The sequence below is a fragment of the Rhinopithecus roxellana genome, chromosome 12 (genome assembly GCF_007565055.1).
Source record: "Rhinopithecus roxellana isolate Shanxi Qingling chromosome 12, ASM756505v1, whole genome shotgun sequence".
Lineage (NCBI taxonomy): Eukaryota > Metazoa > Chordata > Mammalia > Primates > Cercopithecidae > Rhinopithecus > Rhinopithecus roxellana.
Genome location: NC_044560.1, coordinates 100,693,640 through 100,716,696, shown reverse-complemented (window position 1 = coordinate 100,716,696; position 23,057 = coordinate 100,693,640). Strand labels below are relative to the sequence as shown.

General features: G+C 46.6%; 1 protein-coding gene and 1 non-coding gene across 4 annotated transcripts in view; both read right to left on the bottom strand.

The window, feature by feature from the left end:
- Nucleotides 1-1,398: 1,398 nt before the first annotated feature.
- ANKRD27 (ankyrin repeat domain 27) overlaps nucleotides 1,399-23,057 on the bottom strand; it is an 80,418-nt gene continuing 58,759 nt past the window's right edge. For 2 of the 3 annotated variants that reach the window (XM_010367012.2, XM_030941937.1), the window contains 9 exons: nucleotides 21,329-21,373; nucleotides 19,386-19,508; nucleotides 11,868-12,065; nucleotides 10,147-10,266; nucleotides 8,560-8,721; nucleotides 6,336-6,447; nucleotides 4,611-4,689; nucleotides 4,344-4,416; nucleotides 1,399-2,726 (listed from right to left, as the gene is read on the bottom strand). In XM_010367012.2, the coding sequence (XP_010365314.2) occupies nucleotides 2,505-2,726; nucleotides 4,344-4,416; nucleotides 4,611-4,689; nucleotides 6,336-6,447; nucleotides 8,560-8,721; nucleotides 10,147-10,266; nucleotides 11,868-12,065; nucleotides 19,386-19,508; nucleotides 21,329-21,373 (1,134 nt within the window). In that variant the 3' untranslated portion in view covers nucleotides 1,399-2,504. The remainder of the gene's footprint in view (nucleotides 2,727-4,343; nucleotides 4,417-4,610; nucleotides 4,690-6,335; nucleotides 6,448-8,559; nucleotides 8,722-10,146; nucleotides 10,267-11,867; nucleotides 12,066-19,385; nucleotides 19,509-21,328; nucleotides 21,374-23,057) is intronic. The other variant, XM_030941936.1, reaches the window with a different exon arrangement.
- On the bottom strand, nucleotides 12,575-12,688 carry LOC115892551. The gene has a single exon (XR_004052421.1). It is a non-coding gene; the product is annotated as a small nucleolar RNA SNORA68 (small nucleolar RNA).

Here is a 23,057-nt window from a genome sequence, read left to right as displayed (position 1 = left end):
CTGGGATTACAGGCTTGAGCCACCGCGCCCGGCCGACAACTGTTTTTTAAAAATAATCAAGGGAGTCACTTAACGATGGAAAACATTACTGATGACCAGAACAGCTCAAAAAGAAACAGCATTTACCTATCCAGAGGAAGGGCACACCAAGCTTGCAGCTGCCACTGCCAACAAGACCTTGATCCTGGCTGTGAGATCCCTCGCAGCCCCCTTATTTTTCTGAAACTGTTTCCCCATTTGACAATTCTACCACCCACAGCAATTGTTGAAATAAAAAGGGTATATGTGAAAATGTTTTCGGCTGGGCGTGGTGGCTCATGCCTGCAATCCCAGCACTTTGGGAGGCCAATGTGGGCAGATCACTTGAGGTCAGGAGTTCGAGACCAGCCTGGCCAACATGGTGAAACCCTGTCTCTACCAAAAATACAAAAATTAGCCAGGCGTGGTGGCAGGCGCCTATAATCCCAGCTACTTGGGAGGCTAAGGCAGGAGAATTGCTTGAACCTGAGAGGCGGAGGCTGCAGTGAGCCAAGATCGTGCCATCGCACTCCAGCCTGGGTGACAGCAAGACTCCCATCTCAAAAAAAATGTTTTCAAAATTATATTGTACTACCCCAAAATATTAGGTGGTGTCAAATGTGCACATTTGTATCCTGAGAATACCTGTGCTGATAAACTGTATAGGATGTATTTTCTTAATTAGGATGGTATGGAACCACAGCAGCTTCAGTCTATAAGGTGGTTTTGTTTAAAAAGTAGGGAAGGCTGGGTATGGTGGCTCACGCCTGTAATCCCAGTGCTTTGGGAGGCTGAGGCGGGCGGATCATGAGGTCAGGAGATTGAGACCATCCTGGCTAACACAGTGAAACGCCATCTCTACTAAAACTAACAAAAAAAGTAGCCAGGCACAGTGGTGGGCGCCTGTAGTCCCAGCTACTCAGGAGGCTGCGGCAGAAGAATTGCTTGAACCTAGGAGGCGGAGGTTGCAGTGAGCCGAGATCGTGCCACTGCACTCCAGCCTGGGTGACAGAGTGAAACTCCGTCTCAAAAAAGAAAAAGTAGGGAAAAGGAGGAAAAATCAAAGAAATCAGCAAAGCAACAGGACTCATTTCCTGTTTGGGGTAGGAAGCTGTATTCATTTTATTCTTCTGATTTCCAAAGAAAAACATTTTTGTGGGCCCTGGACACTGTGCCTACTGGGTTAAGTCGGCCTTGGTCAGTAGATGGATAATGAGCTAAGTGATCAAGTTCCCATGTTTCAATCATCTCACATCTGTAACTGAAAGATACATATCCATTCAATGGGGACCACTTTTCCCACACACAAAGCAAATGTTTACAGCAGAGAGGCCGAGAAACATCCACAGCCAAACAACTAAAAAAGCATACCATAACACATTCAAGAATCATAAAGTTTACTGTTTCTTTTCCATCATTTGGCACATATCCAAGGCACATTAGAAAATTAGAAATCATAAATTACTTTGTAGAAAAATAACCCCTCCCTTCTGTACATACACAAGTATTTCCAAGAACATGGACAAAACCATTTCCCTATTACAAGGTCATTTGAAAATGGATTCAGGACAAACCTATATACTTGTAGCTCTAGGCCAATAACATAAAAAAAAATAATCTACAGAAATTTATAAAAAGGAATAAATGGCAATAAATTCTAACTGAAAGTAACTTTGACCTGGTTTGTGCTATTAAGTTTTGAATCTGAATCAAAAGACTAAGAAAAGATGTGCCAAATCTACTCTCTAATCCAGTAACCATCCGTCAGGTGTGAGTGTGACATTCACAGGAGGTTCTCAACAAAAAGGGATGTTTCTAGAAACACTGCTACAGATGCACGTGTAGTAACCAAATATCTGTACCTATTTGTTAGAAGGAAAATGATAACCAACCTTTCCCACATGCATGATGTGGAAGAGGTCTGATGCATCCTTTCACTAAAATGAACATCAAAATGGGATTGAGGCATCTTTTGGTTCAAGTGTTGCTTTGCAAAGAAACGTTGTCCAGCTGTTGCTTTCTTCCTTCAGATACAACATTTCAGCCTGGCCTCTACAGTACAATGAAACCTAAATTGCTTCTCTCCCGCTTCATCCCAGGTAGAGGAATTCTAGTTGTGGTTTGTGAATGTACACAGGTCAGAGAGGTTTAGCACCTTTTGGGAGGAGGAGGTCAGAATCTGGTGGTGAAACCTCTCCCCCTGTGACCAACAAACCCTCATACTTAAAAAGAAGCATGCACCTCTGGCTTAAGGATCTGGACTCTACTGGAATTTGTCTGTTTCAAGTGTATTCATTAGCTTTGAAGAGGAGAGAGATGGTGGTGGTGAACTTTTTTGTTGCATTCTTAGCCACAGAAAAGCTTTCAGGAACTTGGTGCTGAAGACTTCTCAAGCCAGTTTCATGGAAGAACATTTAGTCCTCAGTCAGCATCATCTTGTTGCATCCTTGCTTCCTGGCAGCAGGTTCAACAACTCGTCATTCCTGTTAGGACCGGGAAGCACTAACCTCTTGGGGAGCAGCAACCTCCAGGCCCTGGGACACGACTGCATCCTCCACCGTGTGTCTCCGCAGCATCCGTCTGTGTCCAGGGCCAGTCTGTGTCAGTCCAGGCCTCTCTGGCCAGTCACTGTTGCCTTTCTCAGCAGCATGAGATCCACTCTGAGCTGGTGGGTTATTCTGTCTCAGTGTGACACTTTGCCTCCCTGGCTAAAGAAAGAGTACATTTTGAACCGTTCACGTCCTCACTGTACTGGAAGCCACAACTATGACAGTGACAGCTGCCCCTTAGTGTCACACAATGTGCTCAGTGCTTGACAGGCATAATTTCAATTCTCACATCCCTGTGGTGCTAACATGGCAATGTGCATACTACATGTGTCAGACACAGAGTAAATGTTTCACGTGTTTTCACAATCTTTATTACTCTAGGAGGCATGTACTACTATTGTTATCCCCATTTTACAGCTGAGGAGACAGGATCAGCAAAGTTAAGCCACCTGCCTAAAGTCCCACAGCTAGCAAAGGAAAAGATAGCACTTGATGGAACTCAGGCAGATTTCAACGTTTCTGGCTTTCCCACAAAGCAGCAGGTCTACTAGCAACACCATGTAAGACTAACTATGATATCAAAATTAGTCATGTTAATTAAAATTTTAATTATCTAAAACAACAATTTAGAACTTTTGTGTATTTGTTCCAACAAGCCTATGCTACATACGCTATAAATTCTCATCAGCAGTAAGGAAAGTCGTGGTTCTGAGAAGAATCACTGTCTCAGATCACAGGTTTTCTTTTTTTTTTTTTTTGTTTGAGATGGAGTCTCGCTGTGTCACCCAGGCTGGAGTGCAGTGGCCGGATCTCAGCTCACTGCAAGCTCCGCCTCCCAGATTTACGCCATTCTCCTGCCTCAGCATCCCGAGTAGCTGGGACTACAGGCGCCTGCCACCTTGCCCAGCTAGTTTTTTGTATTTTTTAGTAGAGACGGGGTTTCACCGTGTTAGCCAGGATGGTCTCGATCTCCTGACCTCATGATCCGCCCGTCTCGGCCTCCCAAAGTGCTGGGATTACGGGCTTCAGCCACCGCGCCTGGCCAGATCACAGGTTTTCAATCAAGCTTCTGAGTAATTTAAAAATGCAGTAGGGCCCGGGCGCGGTGGCTCACGCTTGTAATCCCAGCATATTGGGAGGCTGAAGCAGGCAGATCACTCAGGTCAGGAGTTCAAGACTAGCCAATATGGTGAAACTGCGTCTCTACTAAAAATACAAAAAAAATTAGCCAGGTGTAGTGGCACATACATGCCTCTGTAATCCCAGCTACTCAGGAGGCTGAGGCGGCCCGGGAGATGAAGATTGCAGTGAGCCGACATCACGCCACTGCACTCCAGCCTGGGCCACAGAGCAAGACTCTCTCAAATAAATAAATAAAATTAAAATGCAGTGGGAAGATGGTCACCTCATTGTCTGAGCAACTGTACACCATACTTGGAGACACTGTTTACCCATCTATATATAAACTGTCATTTTCTTTGGTGATTAAAACCATAGTGAAATTTGGGATGTTTCATCTCCTATAAGCACCAAGACCTGCGGTTTCCCACACATGTAACACTTTCCACTCCTCTGCTCAGAAATGTACTTTGAAATATAACAATCAGTGAAGTCTGTACACTGTCCCATGAAATAATTCCAGTTTTAACTGTTGCTAGCTCATACGGCGCAGGGAAAAATGAAGATGATGATCAAGGAGACGTGTTTACCATGGATTACTTTTGACAACGCCAGGCTTTAGAAAATATGATTGAAAGCCAGTGTTTAATAACTTACCTGATGCAAAGAACCTTCGGTTAAATTAGGGACACTTCTATCTCTTGCCATAATCTCCCTTGAAGTCTTTCCCCTAAAACCCAAAATAAACTAAAATAAATATTTGGACAGTGGCATGAAACACTCTGGTTGGCCACAAGGTGGCAGCATTTTTGACATTATTAGGTGCAGATTTGTCCATAACCAATTACAACTGAAGCAGCTTACGTGCAGCTTGGAGTAAACTAGGGGCAAAAGCACAGAAATCAACTTGATTTTCATACTCACTTAAACTGACCAGCTGAGTGGACAAAGTAAAACTGTCTTGTAAAAGGTTCATCTGGTAGATCATACAGTTTTGAGTTCCCTGTAGATAAAAAGATAAACATCTAAAAACTTCGAAAACAGTGTAAAATTATTTTAAAATTACAGCACAGACACAATCTTTCTATTCTCAGGTTTACAAAAATTTAGAAAATGAAACACTGAATTTGCTTAAAGAAACACAGCTAGTACCTATTTGTAACAGGCTGAGTATCTCCAATTCAAAAATCTAAAGCCTAAAATGCTACAGGCCGGGTGCAGTGGCTCATGCCTGTAATCCCAGCAGTTTGGGCGGCCGAGATGGGCATATCACTTGAGGTCAGGAGTTCAAGACCAACCTGGGCAACATGGAGAAAACCCATCTCTACCAAAAATACAAAAACTTAGCTAGGCATGGTGGCGCACACCTATAATCCCAGCTACTGAAGAGGCGGAGGCAGGAGAATCACTTGAACCCAGGAGGCAGAGGTTGCAGTGAGCTGAGATTGCAACACTACACTCCAGCCTGGGTGACAGAGCAAGACTCCATCTCAAAAAAAAGCTACAAAATCCGAAACATTTTGAACTCTTTGACATGAGGCTCAGAAGAATCTGATTTCCTGATCTGGATCCTCAACCAATGAGTATAATGCAAATATTCCAAAACCCAAAACGCTGCTGGTCCCAAGCATTTGAGATGGGGGGTAGTCAGCCTGTATTATGAGAACCCCCATGAAACAGAAAACGAAATCCTTAACTCCCTTAACTCTCCTAGCCACAGCCAATTACAGTGAGACAGTCTCAGGGTTATCCAGATATGTGAATGGGTTTATCCATATTATTGTATTGCATTATTGCATACCTCACTGGATAATATTTCACACTGTAAATTAAAAAAAAAAGTAGAACAAGGACCCCTTCTAAACTTTTTAAAAAGAAGAAAATACTTCAGTCCCACTGCTGTTTGGCAACTGCTGTTCTAATTATAATCAACCTCTGCATACGTACAAACTTAAAAAAAAAAAAAAAAAAACCTTGAGGCCAGGTGTGGTGGCTCACGCCTATAATCCCAGCACTTTGGGAGGCCGAGGTGGGCAGATCACGAGATCAGGAGATCGAGACCATCCTGGCTAGCACGGTGAAACCCCGTCTCTACTAAAAATACAAAAACAAAATTAGCCGGGCGTGGTGGCGGGCACCTGTAGTCCCAGCTACTCAGAAGGCTGAGGCAGGAGAATGGCGTGAACCCGGGAGGAGGAGCTTGCAGTGAGCTGAGATCATGCCACTGCACTCCAGCCTGGGTGACAGAGCGAGACTCCGTCTCAAAAAAAAAAAAAAATCTTGAAAGGTAATATTCGCCCTGGATGTCCAGGAAATTCCCAGAACACCTGACTTTGGAACATAAGGCATGAAAGAAACTACCCGGGAGACTGTTCCCCATCTCCATAGAGGGACGCCTGAACCTTCAAGGTAGCATTGACAGTTTATTTCCTCAAGAAACATCATTACCATCAACCAGAAAACTAATAGCAAAAAAAGATTACCCATAGTCTGACAAATTGGGAGGTAACCATTTCTTTGGTGCCTGTATCCCCTCCAGGCATGATTATAATTACATTTTACATATACAATTAAATGAACACCAGCAACTGCTCATGAATGTCTAAATATACCGAAGTTGAGCATGACAGAAAGAATGTAAACTCTTACATTTTTTCCTGATCTTAACAGTAACATACTCCTTGCCGTCAGTTTCGGCCACATCGTCTAATGAGGCAACACAGCTTGGTACCACCTGAAGCAATTCCATTATTTTTGAATTCTGCAATTTGAAAGGGAAAAGGAACAGTAAAGTTTTTATTCTTTTTTAATAGGCTATTATTTGTTTTTGATCTAAATGTCAGTATTAGTGTGGCTGGGCAGAAAAAGCTCAGAAATAATTACAAACGGAGCTTGGAGGCCATAAAGCCCAGTGGTAAAAGGAGGCCTGTGTGGAGAGCCCGGCTCTGCCCTCTCGGTGGCCTCCATGCTGGGGATCCAACCACTCCATGCAACCAGCTCAAACATAGTAAGTTGATCTACTATCATACACTGATCATGAGGCTGCTGAGGGCCCCCCATACAGTAAGTACTCATTGAAACACATTAATTAACGGCACGGTGGCTCATGCGTGCAATTCCACGACTTTGGGAGACCAAGGTGGGTGGATCGCTTGAGCCCAGGAGTTCAAGACTAGCCTGGGCAACACAGCAAGACCCTGTCTCTATTTAAAAATAATAATAGGCCAGGCGCGATGGCTCACACCCGTAATGTCAGCACTCTGAGAGGCCGAGGTGGGTGGATTGCTTGAGCCCAGGCAGTCGAGACCAGCCTGGCCAACATGGCGAAACCCTGTCTCTATTAAAAAAAAATTAGCTGGGCCTGGTGGCACATGCCTATAGTCTCAGCCACTTGGGAGGCTGAGGTTCGAGAATCATCTGTGCCCAGAGGTCAAGGCTGCGGTAAGCCAAGATTGCGCCATTATACTCCAGCCTAGGCAAGAGAGACACTGTCTCAAAAAATAATAATAATAAAATTAAAAATTTTTAAAAACCAAAAAAAATCAACATACTCATTTAAGAAAGTACTAAACTTAAGAGTTTAAAATATTTCAATTCTGTCACTGAAAATTAATATAAGGAGGCCAGGCACGGTGGCTCACATTTGTAATCCCAGCACTTCGGGAGGCCAAGGGAGGTGATCAGTTGAGGTCAGGTGTTCAAGACCAGCCTGAGCAACATGGTGAAACCCGTCTCTACAAAAAATACAAAAAAAATATAGCCAGGCGTGGTGGCACATGCCTGTAATCCCAGCTACTCAGGAGGCCGAGGCACGAGAATCGCTTGAACTCAGGAGGCAGAGGTTGCAGTGAGCCAAGATCACGCCACAACAGAGCAAGACTCTGTCTTAAGAAACAAAAAAATTACTATAAGGAGCCTATCCACGGAGTGGATTGATTGATGGTGATATTAGCTTCTCAGCTGTGTCACTTAACAGCCAACTCGCTGTCTATCTTGAGTAGAAAACAAAAGAAAGACTCAGCAGGAAAACAGGAACAGAAAGAGCTGCCGCGCGCCAGGGGAAAAGGACCTTTCCCCATTGCTCTCCACGCAAGCACCCACAGCACTGGAGAAGGCAGTACACCAATAACCACGATTCCCACAGGACTGAAGGACTTTTACTTTCATTTTTCTGAGAGACAGTCTCTGTCACCAGGCTGGAGTGCAGTGGCACAATCTCAGCTCACTACAGCCTTGACCTCCTGGGCTCAAGCGATCCTCCCACCTGAGCCTCCTGAGTAGCTGGGACTACAGGCACACCACTATGCTCGGCTAATTTTTTGATTTTTTGTAGAGATGGGGTCTCCCTATGTTGCCCAGACTGGTCATGAGCTCCTGCGCTCAAGTGATCCTCCTTCCTTGGCCTCCCAAAGTGCTGGGATTACAGGCATGAGCCATTGTGCCTGGCCTCAAGGAGTTTTAAATCCACCAACTAAACAAACCTTCTCCATCATGCTGCTAAGACAATGGCTGTGTTCACACTGTGAGGATGGTGAGACCAGAACATCATGACTTGCTCCTTCCCCTGGAGTGCCTGACTCTACGTAACTACTGGACCACGGCCCTACTGCTGGCTGGGGGGAGCCCCTCCACTCAGGCCTTTGAAAACCACCTGTGAAAGAATGATTCTTGGTTCCCAGAGCGCCACCTCTGACCAGGGGACCGAGGACCAGCCATCCACCCACGCTGCGGACTTCTGGCACACCAACTACGCCCAACCCAGCGATGCCAAGGGCCAGGTGTTGCTATTTCAGATCCAGCTTAAACACAAGGGATCCAGAGGGAGCTGTGAGCAGCTCAGGATTCCCTCGGCTCTTCGACGCTCTCCGCCTACCTGTTCAGCACAGTCTACAGCCGTGCGCTGCCGCTTGTTCAGCACCTGAGCTGACGCTCCGTGGAGCAGAAGCAGCTCTACCACGAAGACGTGCTTTTCAATCACTGCCTCGTGCAGCGCTGTGTTGCCCTTATTGTTAGAAGCGTTAATGGAGGCCCCGTGCTGGAAAGAGAAACCACACGATCAAAAGGAACGCTACGAAACGTCAGCATGGAATATGGCTGTGGGCATACAGGTATTCGCTATAAAACACATTCAACTTTTCTTATGTCTGAAAATTTTCTTAAAATTTGGGGGGGGAAAAGTAGTACTGAGAAAAAAAGATTTATAGACAGAGTTCCTTGCAGCATTTATCCTAATAGCAGAGAAAACAGAAGCCACTTAAACGTACAGAGAAGAAACAGGTTAAAAAAAAACCACTATGGTATATCCACAGTTATGCAACCATTAAAAATCAAAGTTCGAATAAACAAGTTTCTACATTAAATAACACTAAAACAGAAAACAATACTTGGGGCCAGGCACGGCAGCTCACGCCTGTAATCCCAGCACTTTGGGAAGCCGAGGCAGGTGGATCACCTGAGGTCAGGAGTTCAAGACCAGCCTGACCAACATAGTGAAACCTCATCTCTACTAAAAAGAAACCAAAAAACAAAAAAATTAGCCGGGCATTGTGGTAGGCGCCTGTAGTTCCAGCTGTTTGGGAGGTTGAGACAGAAGAATTGCTTGAACCTCAGGGGCAGAGGTTGCAGTGAGCCGAGATTGCACCACTGCACTCCAGCCTGGGTGAGAGTGAGACTCCATCTTGGAAAAAAAGAAAACAATACTTAGCGAGGTGCCGTGGCTTACACCCATAATCCAGCACTTTAGGACGCCAAGGCAGGAGCATCATTTGAGCTCAGGAGTTTGAAACCAGTCTGGGCAACAAAGTAAGACCCCATTTCTACTAAAAACAAACAGCAAAAATTAGCCAGGTGCAGTGGTGCATACCTGTAGTCCCAGTTACCTGGGAGCGTGAGGCAGGAAGATTGCCTGGGCCTGGGAGACTGAAGCTTGCAGTGAGCCGTGAGGGTGCCACTGCATTCCAGCCTGGGCCACAGAGCAAGAACTTGCCTCAAACAAAAAAGAAAACAAAACAACACTGAAGCTATACATATTTTTGAAAAGTCCGCCAAAATGAGTTTCCCTCGAGTAGCAGAGTCATGGACAAGTTGGTTTTTCCTACTTCTTCAGGAAATTTTAATCCATTCCCATAACGTTTATCAAGACGGAAAAAGAGCAGCAGGGACAGAGGCGGCCACTCAGCCCACGCTCACGTAACAGCACGACACACTCCCGGTCAGTGAGGTGAGACCCAGACCCTTGGCAAAAGCAGTGTCAGAGCCCTTGAGACTGCATCCCGGATGCTGAGGCACCATCCGTTCCCATCGGAGAACTCCGCGTGGCAAGGTGCTCGCCCCGCTCCTCTCCCCAGAGGCCTGGGGCTGATGAGTGGCCCGGCCTCTCCATCCCCAGTGCACTGCAGGGGTTGCTGGGTGGAGGCACCCTGTTAACTGGTGCAGGTGTGTCGATCAGGGGGACCCTCACCTGTAGAAGCAGTGCGGCAACCTCGTGATGGCCACCGGAGCAGGCATAAATGAGGGGCGTGTTTCCACTGAGGTCCTTCTTATTGGGTTTTGCATTCAAATCTAATAGACACTTTACCACCTGGGCCAGAGAAGAAAAACGTGCAAACTTAATCAAAATTTCTGTCATTTCCTGCCGGAGAAAAATTATGAAAAAAAAAAAAGAAAAATAAGAAAACAAGAAAACAAAATTTCCAGAGAGAAATCCTCAAATTTGATCTTCTTTTGACTTGTCTCTGAGCTTATTAAATTTTTTGTTTTTGTTTTTTCTTTCTTTCTTATTTTTTTAGACAGAGTTTGCTCTGTTGCCCACGCTGGAGTGCAGTGGCATGATCTTGGCTCACTGCAGCCTCCACCTCCCAGGTTCAACCGATTCCCGTGCCTCAGCCTTCTGAGCAGCTGGGACTATAGGCACCTGCCGCCACACCTGGCTAATTTTCTGTATTTTCAGTAGAGATGGGGTCTCGCCATGTTGGCAGGGCTGGCCTCGAACTCCTGACCTCAAGTGATCCACCCGCCTCAGCCTCCCAAAGTGCTGCGATTACAGGCATGAGCCACCACACCCAGCCATCTCTGAGCTTATTGAGAAGACTTTAGACCCTCCAGGAGAAAAGGCACCAGGTGAGAGGGGAGGGCTACCGTCTGCTGTGGGGCTGCTCTGTGTGGGTGAACTGCAGGGTGACGGTGATCTCACTTCACCAGATGTGCTGGGCGACGGTGATCTCACTTCACCTTTCTATCCTTTCTACCCCAGGGAGAGCTGCAATCGCCACTCCAGTTTTACAGATTAGGAAAGCGATGCCTGAAGCTCTCTGCTAGGTGTCGGTGAGAGAGATGCAAAACCTGAAACATGGCTTCTGTCTTTAAAAAGTTAACAGTAGAACTGATATAGGAAAATGAAAAAATATATACACAGCTTTCCTTAAAGAAAAGCAGGGCCCGGTGCTGTGGCTCACGCCTGTAATCCCAGCACTTTGGGAACCCAAGGTGGGAGGATTGCTTGAGTCCAGGAGTTCAACACCAGTCGGGACAACATGGCGAAACCCCGTCTCCACAAAAAAATAAAAAATCATCTGGGTGTCGTGGGCGCATGCCAGCTACTCGGGAGGCTGAGATGGGAGGATTGTTTGAGCCCAGGAGGTTGAGGCTGCAGTGTCAGCCAAGACTGCAGCACTGCACTCTAGCCTGGGAGACAGAGCAAGACCCTGTCTCAAAAAAAAAAAAAAAAAAAAAAGGCAAAGAACAACAGGACTTTCAAAAAGTTAATCACTCCAAAATTCTCCCTTGAGCCCCTCTATGGGGCCTTGATTATTCTTTATGAAGTGTTCAACTGTCGGGCCCAGAGCAAGCGCTGTCAGGGTATAAGGGTGGTAAGATGACCATGGGGACAGCCCTCGGTGGCCACCACACAAGCTCAAGAGCCAGATCCTGCTGGGAGCAGAATCAGAATGACAACCTCGGTACCACCCAAATGGGCGTGGCAGTGGGGCAGGGACTGGCTCCACCCCCAGGGAGCACCAGGGTTCTGTGCCCTGAGGCTGAGTGGCCTACCCTGTGTACATCAGAATCTCCGGGCTCAGGGGAGCAGTGTCCTCTGGGGTAGCCACCAAACCCCTGCAGCATTCCCACTAAGGTGCCCAAAGCGGACACCCTGCTCCACTGCCTGCGACACAGAGCCCGAACCTGAAAGTGGCCCTGCTGGCAGGCCAGGTGGAGTGGAACAGCTTGGTCTGCATTCCTGGCACCCGCGTTGGCCCCGTGCTTCAGCAGGAGGGGGATGAGGTCCACCCGGCCGTGCAGGGCGGCAACATGCAGCGGGGAGGAGCCATCCTGGCTGGTCACGTTCACACCAAGCCCGCTGGCAGGAACCTTCGCCAGCCTCTGGGAAGCACAGAAGATGGAAACAGAAACATCATCAGTATTGAAGAAACTGGGCCAGAATGATTGGCGCCATGTGCCCCCCACAGCTCCCACGCACGATGCGGGATCATGGTGGGATGCAGGATGGATTCCAATTCCTTTGGAACTACGTGGCATGCCAAAGAACAACTTCCTTTTTTTTTTTTTTTTTTTTTTTTGAGACAGGGTCTCACTCTGTTGCCCAGGCTGGAGTGCAGTGGCACCATCACGACTCACTGCAGCCTCCACCTCCTGGGCTCAAGTGATCCCCCTGCCTCAGCTTCCCAAGTAGCTAGGTCCACAGGCACAAGCCATTGTTCCCAGTTCATTTTTTTTTTTTTTTTTTTGTAGAGATGGGGTCTTGCGATGTGGTCCAGGCTGGTCTTGAACTCCCAGGCTCAAGTGGTCCTCCCACCTCAGCCTCCCAAAGTGCTGAGACTACAGGTGTATGCCACTGTGCCTGGCTAATTTCACTTTTTTCTTTTCACCAGGGCTGTAGAGCCTCTAAATTCACTTTGAGGGGCATGGCCACAGCCCCGCAAAGACGACGAGATTCACTTGCTGTTTAAACCACTGCTAAAAGAAATAGTGATTCCTGGCTTTAGGTGAGAGTAATTTTACTTTTTGATGATTAAAAATGTTACCTCTTTAAAAAAAAAAAAAAAAAGAACAAAACAAAAAAAACCATATGCTAAATTAAAGGCTGAATTTTACTACATGTAAATTATATCTCAAAAATCAAAAACAAAGCTAGGAAACACACACGTGCGCACACACACACACGCAAAATGAAACACCCTGCATATTTATCAGAATGGCTCAAGTTAAAAAGTCAAGGCTGGGCACAGTGGCTCACGCCTGTAATCCCAACGCTTTAGGTGGCCGAGGTGGGCGGATCACCTGAGGTCAGGAGTTCTAGACCAGCCTGGCCAACATGGTAAAACCCCGTCTCTATCAAAAATACAAAAATTAGCCGGGTGTGGTGGCCCCTGCCTGTAATCCCAGCTACATTACAGGTGTGCACTGAGGCTATAGAATCGCTTGAACCCAGAAGGAGAAGGTTGCAGTGAGCCAAGATTGCACCACTGCACTGCAGGCTGGGTAAGAGAGAGAGAGACTCCAGCTCCAGAAAAAAAAAAAAAAGTCAAAATACCAAATGTTGGCAGGGATGTGGAGCAAGTGGAATACTCACACCCTGCTGGAGGGAACAGAAACTACTTCAGCCACTTCGCAAAACTGGCAGTTTCTTATGAGGTTAAACATATCCTTACTATATAATCCAGCAATTATACTCCGGGTGTTTACCCAACACAAAGGCCCGTACACAAATGTTCACAATGGCTTTATTTACAAACCCAGAAGCAGGAAAACTACTCAGATGTCCATCAATGGGTGAATGAAACAAGAAATTCTGGTGTGTCCACCCAATCAACTACTACCCAGCAATGAACTCCTGATCCATCATGGGTCTCAGAAATACCGAGTCAAAGAAGCCAGACACAAAACGGACATGCGTTACGATTCCACTTACAAAAGATTCTAGAAAGTGTTAACTAATCCATGATGATGAAAAGCAGGTCAGGGGTGAGGCGATGGGAGAGGTGATGGGGGCACGGGGGTTTTGGGGGGAGGACGGCAAAGTCTCATAGGAAACTCTTGCAACTGAGGGAAAGGTGTATCTTGATGGTGGTGATGGTTTCGCAGGTTTATGTATCTGTAAAACTTGCCAAATTGTATACTTTAAATACATATGCTTTATGTAAATATAAATTATATAATTTATAATGTATATAATTATATTTCAATAAAAGATTTAAAAAATTCTAAAACACCACTGGAGGCCGGGTGTGGTGGCTCACGCCTATAATCCCAGCACTTTGGGAGGGTGAGGCAGGAGGATGGCTTGGGCCCAGGAGTTCAAAACCAGCCTGGACAACACAGCCAAGACCCTGTCTCTACAAAAACAAAAAATCAGGCGAGGTAGCTTACGCCTGTAGTCCCAGCACTTTTGGGAGGCCAAGGCGGGTGGATCATGAGGTCAAGAAATCGAGACCATCCTGGCCAACATGGTGAAACCCGTCTCTACTAAAAATACAAAAATTAGCTGGGCATAGTAGCATGCGCCTGTAGTCCCAGCTACTCAGGAAGCTGAGGCAGGAAAATTGCTTGAATCCGGGAGGCAGAGGTTGCAGTGAGCCAAGATCGCACCACTGCACTCCAGCCTGGTGACAGAGCAAGACTCCGTCTCAAAAATAAATAAATAAATAAAATAAAATAGCCCGGCATGGTGGTACATGCCTGTAGTTCCAACCATTCGGGAGGCTGAGGCAAAAGGATCCCTTGGGCCCAGGAGTTTGAGGCTTCAGTGAGCTCTGATTGTACCACTGCACTCCAGCCTTGGTGACAGATCAAGACTGTCTCTCAAAAAAAAAAAAAAGTTTAGGCCGGGAGCAGTGGCTCATGCCTATAATCCCAGCACTTTGGAAGGCCAAGGTAGGTGGATCACTTGAGGTCAGGAGTTTGAGACCAGCCTGGCCAACATGGCAAAACCCTGTCTCTACTAAAAATACAAAAATTAGCCAGGTGTGGTGGCGGGCGCCTGTAATCCCAGCTACTCGGGAGGCTGAGGCAGGAGAATCGCTTGAACCCAAGAGGCAGAGGTTGCAGTGAGCTGAGATGGCGCCACTGCACTCCAGCCTGGGCGACAGAGGGAGACTCCTTCTCAAAAAAAAATGTAATTTTTTACTGCAGGCCCGGTGCAGAGGCTCATGCCTATAATCCCAGCACTTTAGGAAACTGGGGCAGGAGGATCACTTGAGCCCAGATGTCCCAGGCTGTTAGTGAGCTATGATGGTGCCACTGCACTCCAGCCTGGGTGACAGAGTGAAACCCCATCTCTAAAAATTAAATAAAAAAAAAAAAAAAGAACACCACTGGGCTAGAAGAAGATTTTCATTTAATCACAGACATGAAGCAGTATAGTGTTGTGTCTTTCTGAGAAATTACAAAAGGAGAATAAGAGGTTTTAGAAGTGCAGGGAGCCCTAAGACTTCAAGTTCCACAGTACTGTGTAATTAAAGTGGGGAAACAGGGAGGGGCAAAATAGCAAAAACAGCAGCAGCAGAGACGCAGCACGCTCCCCTCACCACACACAGGCACTGAGAGTCCGGGGGCTTCGTCACTTCCCACCAGATGCAAGGGAACACCATCTGCCTTTCTTATCCTGCATGTTCATAGCCGCCCACGTTGGGGAAACAGTGTTCTGGACCATGTGCATCCAGAGGCAGGGGGCCAGGTCAAAAGGCGCACACCCCCAATGTACATGTTACCTCACAGCTGAAAAACGTGTGAGGGAAAACTTCAGTCATTTTCAATATCCTCAGAGTCGCCCACACTGAAGTTCTTTTTAGAAATGGTAAAATTATCCTACAATATAAAGGCTAATACCGCTCTATTTTGTAAAGTCAAATCCCTTTTCTTTTTTTTGAGATGGAGTTTCACTCTTGTTGCCCAGGTTGGAGTGCAATGGCACGAACTCGGCTCACCGCAACCTCCGCCTCCTGGGTTCAAATGATTCTCCTGCCCCAGCCTCCTGAGCAGCTGGGATTATAGGCATGTGCCACCACAGCCGGCTAATTTTGTATTTTTAATAGAGATGGGGTTTCTCCACGTTGGTCAGGCTGGTCTCGAACTCCTGACCTCAGGTGATCCACCCGCCTCGGCCTCCCAAAGTGCTGAGATTACAGGTGTGAGCCACCGTGCCAGGCCAAATTCATTTTCTTTTTTATTTTATATTTTATATTTTTAGTTTTTTAGAGACAGGGTCTTACTCTGTTGGCCAGGCTCGTCTCAAACTCCAGGCCTCAAGTGATCTTCCAGGGTGGCCTCCCAAAGCGTTGGGATTACAGGAGTATGACACTGAGCCCAGCCTAATTCTCTTAGTATGGGACATACACATCTATAATTAGATAGCTAACACATGAATGCATGCTATGTATGCAATACCATTTACAACTGCTTGAAAGAAGATTAAATACTGAGGTGTACACTTAACACGACACAGGCAAGGATCTGTATGCTGAAAAAAAAAATCACAAAATGTTGATGAAAGAAGTCAAAGAAGGCATAAATACTTGGAGAGATATACCACGTTCATGAAGACTCAACATATGTTGAGTCAGATGATGTCATTTCTCCCCAGTTCATCTATAGGTTTAATGTAATTCCTATCAAAATTCAAGCAAGGTATTTTGTAGACATACAAAAGCTAATTCTAAAATTGATACGGCTCAGACCAGTCTGGGTATTATAAGAGTGAGTAAGTAAGTAAGTAGGTATATAAATAAATAAATAAAATTTACATGGAAAGGCACAGGCCACAGAGTAGCCGAAACATTCCTGGCAAAGAAGAATAAATTAGGAAGAATCATTTAATCTGGCACTGAGGCTTACTACACAGCTACAGTCATCAAGACAGCGCGGTACTGGTAGGATGGGCCCACTGATCAATGTAGCAGAACAGAGAACCCAGAAATCGATCCACACAATCTATAGCCAACCGAGGTGCACAGGCAAGTCACGGGAGGAAGGAGAGGCTTTTCAACAAATGGTGCTGGAGCAAGTGGACATTTGTAGGCAAGAAAAAAAAAGAAGAACCTCAACTTAAATCTCACACTTTGAGTAAAAATTAACACAAATTGGATCACGGACTTAACTATAAAATATAAAAGTATAACTTAAAAAAATAGGAAAAAGTTGGAAATCTAGAGCAAGGCAAAGAATTCTCAGACTTGATACCAAAAGTATAATCTATAAAAGGAAATACTGACAAACTAGATGTATAAAAACCTTTTCCTCTGTGAAAGCCCACGTGAGATTACAGACAAGCTGCAGAATGAAAGGAAATGTCTGCAAACCACGTGTCTGACAAATATCCACATATCTAGAATATATAAAGAACTCTCAAAATTCAACAATAAAGCCAAAAACAAACCAATCAGAAAATGGGCAAAACACATTAACAGACATTTCGCTGAAGAACATATATAGATGGCAAATAAGCACGTGAAAAGCTGTTCAACAGCATCAGCCATTAGAGAAATGCAAATTAAAGCCACATTGAGATAGTACTACACACCTATCTGAATGGCTGAAACAGAGAATAATGACCACGCCCAAGGCTGGGGAGGATGAGGAGAAACTGGATCACTCATACATCGCTGGTGGGCATGTAAAACGATACCGCCTGCTTGGGAAAAGACTGTCAGTTCCTTATGAAAACGAACCATGGAATTACTGTGCAATTACCACGTGACTCCACAATTGCACTCTCGGGCATTTATCCTAGAAAAACGAAAACTTGTGTTCTTACCGAAACGTCTACTCGAATGTTTGTTCATGGCAGTTTTATTGCTAACATTCCCCAAACCAGCAACAAAATACATGTCCTTGAACATTCCACATGAGTATATGCCACCATTTAAAAAATGGAATGCCAGCCTGCCACGGAGAAACAGACCTGATTCTATGCAACAACGTGGAATCAAATGGAGCGAACAAAGTCAATCCCGAAAGGTCCTACGTATACTGTGTGATTACATTCATGTAACATTTTTGAAGTGACAGGATCAGAGAAATGGAGAACAGGTGACTGGTTGCCAGGGGTTGGGGATGGTGGGGTGGGTGTGGCAGGTAGAGAGGTGGGTGTGGCTGTAAGAGGGCAGCTTGAGTGATTGGTCTTGTGGTGAGAGAAATGTGCTTGCAGGTGACGGAGACGTGCTGTGTCTTGATGGGGGTGATGGCTTCACAGGTTTTACATCTGTAAAAGTTCACCAAATTGTATAAATACATAGACTTTACTGTCTGTGAATTATACTTCAATAAAGGATTTAAAAACCAATTCTAAAACACTGGCTAGAAAAGAATGGCGAGGTGGGTTTTAATTTAATCACAGATATAAAGCAGTTTAGTGTTGTGTCTTTTGGGGACATTACAAAACAAGAAGAAGAGGCTGTAAAAGAACAAGGAGGCCGGGTGCGGTGGCTCACACCTGTAATCCCAGTACTTTGGGAGGCTGAGGTGGGTGGATCACTTGAGGTCAGGAGTTTGAGACCAGCCTGGCCAACATGGTGAAACCCCGTCTCTACTAAAAATACAAAAATTAGCCGGGCGTGGTGGTAGGTGCTGTAGGCCCAGCAACTCGGGAGGCTGAGGCAGGAGAATGGCTTGAACCTGGGAGGCAGAGGTTGCAGTGAGCCAAGATTGCCCCATTGCACTCCAGCCTGGGCAACAGTGCAACAGAGCAAGACTCTATCTTGGAAAAAAAAAAAAAAGAACAATGAGTATAAAAAAGTATCTTCTGTCACAGAAGATATTTTGAATGTGACGGTGGATACATAAACCTACACATGTAGCACAACTGTACAGAACTAAATACACACACACACACACACACACACACACACACACACACACACTGAGAACAAGCAGAACTGGGGAAATCTGAACTAAGGTCCACAGATTGCATCAATGTCGATATCCTGGCTGTGATTCTGCACCATAGTTTTGCAGGGATGTTACCCCTGGGGGAAGCTGGGAGAGGGTTTGGGGATTCCTCTGCACTTGGGGGAAGAGTCCCCACGAAGACTGAACTCACTTGAGTAAAAGCAGCAGCAGAACACGCGTGCAGCTTCCCTGGAGGGCTTTAGGTACCTGGCAGGAGATCCTCGAGCATCTGTTCATAAGCTCCTGCCACAGGACTCAGGGGCCCAGATAGCAGCCAAAATGCTAATCACGGGGACACATTCCTGCTCACTTACCTGCTGCACAGGAAGCTGGCACTCGCCCTGGGCTAATGAGTCCCACCATATCTTGGGGAATACTTATTCACAGCCATGCAGTACAGTAATTATCTGGCTGAGAAACAGAGAACTTTCCTGAGGGAAAAAGGAAGAATTTGCTGGCCACGAGCAGTGGCTCACATCTGTAATCCCAGCACCTTGGGAGGCTGAGGCAGGAGGATCGCTTGAGCCTGGGAGGTCGAGACCAGTCTGGGCAACACAGAAAGGCCGAGTCTCTACAAAAAGAAACGAATTAGCCAGGTGTGCTGGTGCATGCCTGTGGTCCAAGCTTGTCAGGAGACTGAGGTGGGAGGATCACTTGAACCCAGGTGGTTGAAGCTGCAGTGGGCCATGACTGTACCACTGCAATCCAGCCTGGGTGACAGAACAAGACCCTGTCTCAAAAAAAAAAAAAAAAATTGCCTATATTCTCCAACCTCCACCAATAGAAACAAAGCCGAACCTTCTGAGCTGGGGCACACTTGGGGCACTGGCACAAGGGGTGACAGAATTCGAGGTCTGCTGCACTGACAGTGTCCTCCGCATCCTCCAGGTCCTCCTCTGTCCACTCCAACAGGTAACGCACCTGATGATGGAGAGTAAGGGAAACAGGAACACATCCTCAGCGTCTTCGCTGCACAGTATCTTAAACACACACCGTCAACCGTTCCCAATCAGGGCTCACACTTCCTTCCCCAACCCCACAGCCATTTATAACCGGCTTCTGCTCCCTCATGAAGTCTTCCTCAGTCCTTCCACTTCACAACTGATGCCAGAGATTCTTTTCTTCTATCATAAAAATGGGCAGGCAGATCAGTGCTGCCTCAGGGTGATGGCTTTAAAACTCTAGTCCTAGGGCTGGGCGCAGTGGCTTATACATGTAATCCCAGCATTCTGGGAGGCAGAGGCCAGAGAATCTCCTGAGCCCAGGAGTTCAAGGCTACAGTGAGCCATGATTACACCACAGCACTCCAGCCTGGGCAACAGAGCAAGACAGTCTCAAAAAAAAATAAACCCACCCTGGTCCTAGGGCACTTAGTAAGCACGCACCTCACTCCCTCCTCCATTAAAAGTGGAAGATACGGCCAGGCATGGCGGCTCACGCCTGTAATCACAGCACTTTGGGAGGCCTAGGTGGGCAGATCACCTGAGGTCAGGAGTTCAAGCCCAGCCTGGCCAACATGGTGAAACCCCGTCTCTGCTAAAAATACAAAAATTAGCCAGGTGTGGTGGTGCATGCCTGTAGTCCCACCTTTTCAGGAGGCTGAAGCAGGAGAATTGCTTGAACCCAGGAGGTGGAGGTTGCAGTGAGCCGAGATTGTGCCACTGCACTCCTGGATGACAGAGCAAGACTCTGTCTCAAAAAAAAAAAAAAAAAAAAAAAGTGGAAGACACAGTCCTTTCAAGGGGCCAAAGGCAAGCCAGGGGAACCTGTCCCTCAGAATCTAAGGAAGGCTGTCTCCACTGTCCACTCATTTCACTGTCAGATGTGCCTAATGGTTAGGACAGATGCCTTCCCTTCAAGCCATGACACTCTCTCCAGGTGCCAGCCCAGGGCCAGCGGCCCCATCTCATCCAGACACCTGCTTATGACTCCTTGGAGCCCCAAGTCTCAGGCCCCCTCCGGCAGCCCAGGAGTCCCAGCCGACCACAGCTTCTGCAGAGCCTCACAAACACCACTGGGCTCTGCCCTCGCTTCTCTATTTCCTCCTGTCCCCAAAATGCTGCCCTCTCTTAAAACCGAGCTGCCCTCCTTGCACACTGGCTAGTGGGCCTGGGCTCTGAGCCCACACTCTGTGCCCTGGACACGGTCTCTGGTCTTGGCAACGCCTCACCACACTCCTGGAATACGGACGTCTGAAAGGCAGGGCCCACGCTTGCTATGTGCCTGTATGTTGATCTGCCTCATTACTTGTCAGGAAAATATAACATTGCCATTACCAAACATGCATTAAACATACCGCCCTCTGCACAAAATCAAAGAGTCCACATGGCCCAAAACTGAACTGCAGAAAAGAAACACAGGTGGGTGGCTGTTTTAAGCTAGAACAAGCTTTTTATAATAAAAAGCACTTCTAAAGCTGGGCATGGTGGCTCACACGTGTAATCCAAGCACTTTGGGAGGCTAAGGCAGGAGAATCACTTGAGGCCCAGAGTTCAAGACCAGGCTGGGCAATATAGCGAGACCCTATCTCTACAAAAAATTTGTTTATGATTAGCCAGGCATGGCCACACACAACTGTGTACCCAGCTATTCAAGAGGCTGGGGCAAGAGGATCGCTTGAGTCCAGGAGTTCAAGGCTGCAGTGAGCCATGATCACACCACTGCACTCCAGCCTGGGTGACAGAACAAGACCCTGTCTCTAAAAAATAAAAAGAAAAGAAAAGGCACTTGTAAAAACTCACCATTTCTAGATCTCCATCAGCAACTGCTCTTAAAAGTTTTTCTACCTTAATAAAAGGAACAAGAATGTTAGAAAAATGATTTCAGTAATAAAATAATAATAGAAATAATATAAACATTCTGAAAACCTATTGGCTTGATTTGTGGAGTTTTAACGTCTGACTTAGTATCTTATTTATTTACTTATTTTTTAAGATGGAGTTTCGCTGTTATTGCTCAGGCTGGAGTGCAATGGTGCCATCTTGGTTCACCGCAACCTCCACCTCCCAGGTTCAAGCGATTCTCCTGCCTCAGCCTCCCTAGTAGCTGGGATTACACGGTGCTCGCCACCATGCCCAGCTAAATTTTTTTTGTATTTTTAGTAGAGACAGGGTTTCTCCATGTTGGCCAGGCGGGTCTCGAACTCCCGACCTCAGGTGATCCGCCCATCTCAGCCTCCCAGAGTGCTGGGATTACAGGCGTGAGCCACCATGCCCGGCTGATTTAGTATCTTGTAAACGTGTCCCTAAAACTGCTCAGAGAGGGTATCCTAGGAAGTTGCTGGTGTGCACAGAACCCACTGCCATTTAGGGAATATAAACTGTAACTTTATCCACGTGGAAAGGTGAGGCCACGGTCGCCTTGGAGAACAAGTCCTTCCTAAGACACCAGCCACCTCTATGATTTAGAAAAATACACTTAGCTAAGGGCAGTGGCTCAGCCTGTAATCCCAGCACTTTGGAGGCTATCCCTAGGAGTTTGAGGGTGCAGGGAGCTATGACTGTACCACTGCACTTCAGCCTGGGTGACACAGTGAGACCCTGTCTCAAAAAAAAAGAAAAAAGAAATACTGAACTCAGCTCTCAATATCTGCTAGCTGGGCACTATGAGGGTGGACACCCCTCCCAGGGACAACTTCAGGTCTCCGTTAGACTTTGGACCATATCTCTTGGCTTTCTCTGCTGTGGTTCTGCATGGAGCTAAGCTTACTTGGTCCTCCAAGAGCATGTCACGGCTTGCGGGTAGTGGGACACTATGGTAGAGTCAATGAGGGTTCAGCACCCATGGCGGGGGCCATCAAAGGTGGTACATCCATTCAACAATCCACTTCTCAGCTAAAGAATGAGGCAGAACTAGCCAGGTGCAGTGGCTCACACCTGTAATCCCAGCACTTTGGGAGGCTGAGGTGGGCGGATCACCTGAGGTCAGGAGTTCGTGACCAACCTGGCCAGCATGGTGAAAACCCATCTCTACTAAAAAAAAAAAAAAACAAAAACAAAAATTAGCCAGGCATGGTGGTGGGTGCCTGTAATCTCTGCTACTCAGGAGACTGAGACCCGAGAATTGCTTGAACCCAGGAGGTGGAGGGTGCAGTGAGCCAAAATCACACCACTGCACTCCAGCCTGGGTGACAGAGCAAGGTTAGGTCGCAAAAAAAGAAAAGAATGAGGCAAATCTATTGTGCTGACACTGAACAAACTCTAAAGTAACTTAAGTGGAAAAAATAAAAAGAAAAACAAAGGCCATCAATGAACTTCTGCAAACTGCAAGGTGGACACGTGTGTGAATGTCTATGTGAACTTTGCAAGAAGTCAGGAACAACGACATTAGGTTCTCAACAGAGGTGCCTGTAGAGCGGGGATGTAAGGCAGAGAATGCTATGCAGACACTTTCCAAAATGATCTGAAATCAGACCGGGTACGGTGGCTCATGCCTATAATCCCCGCACTTTGGGAGGCCCAGTGGGCAGAT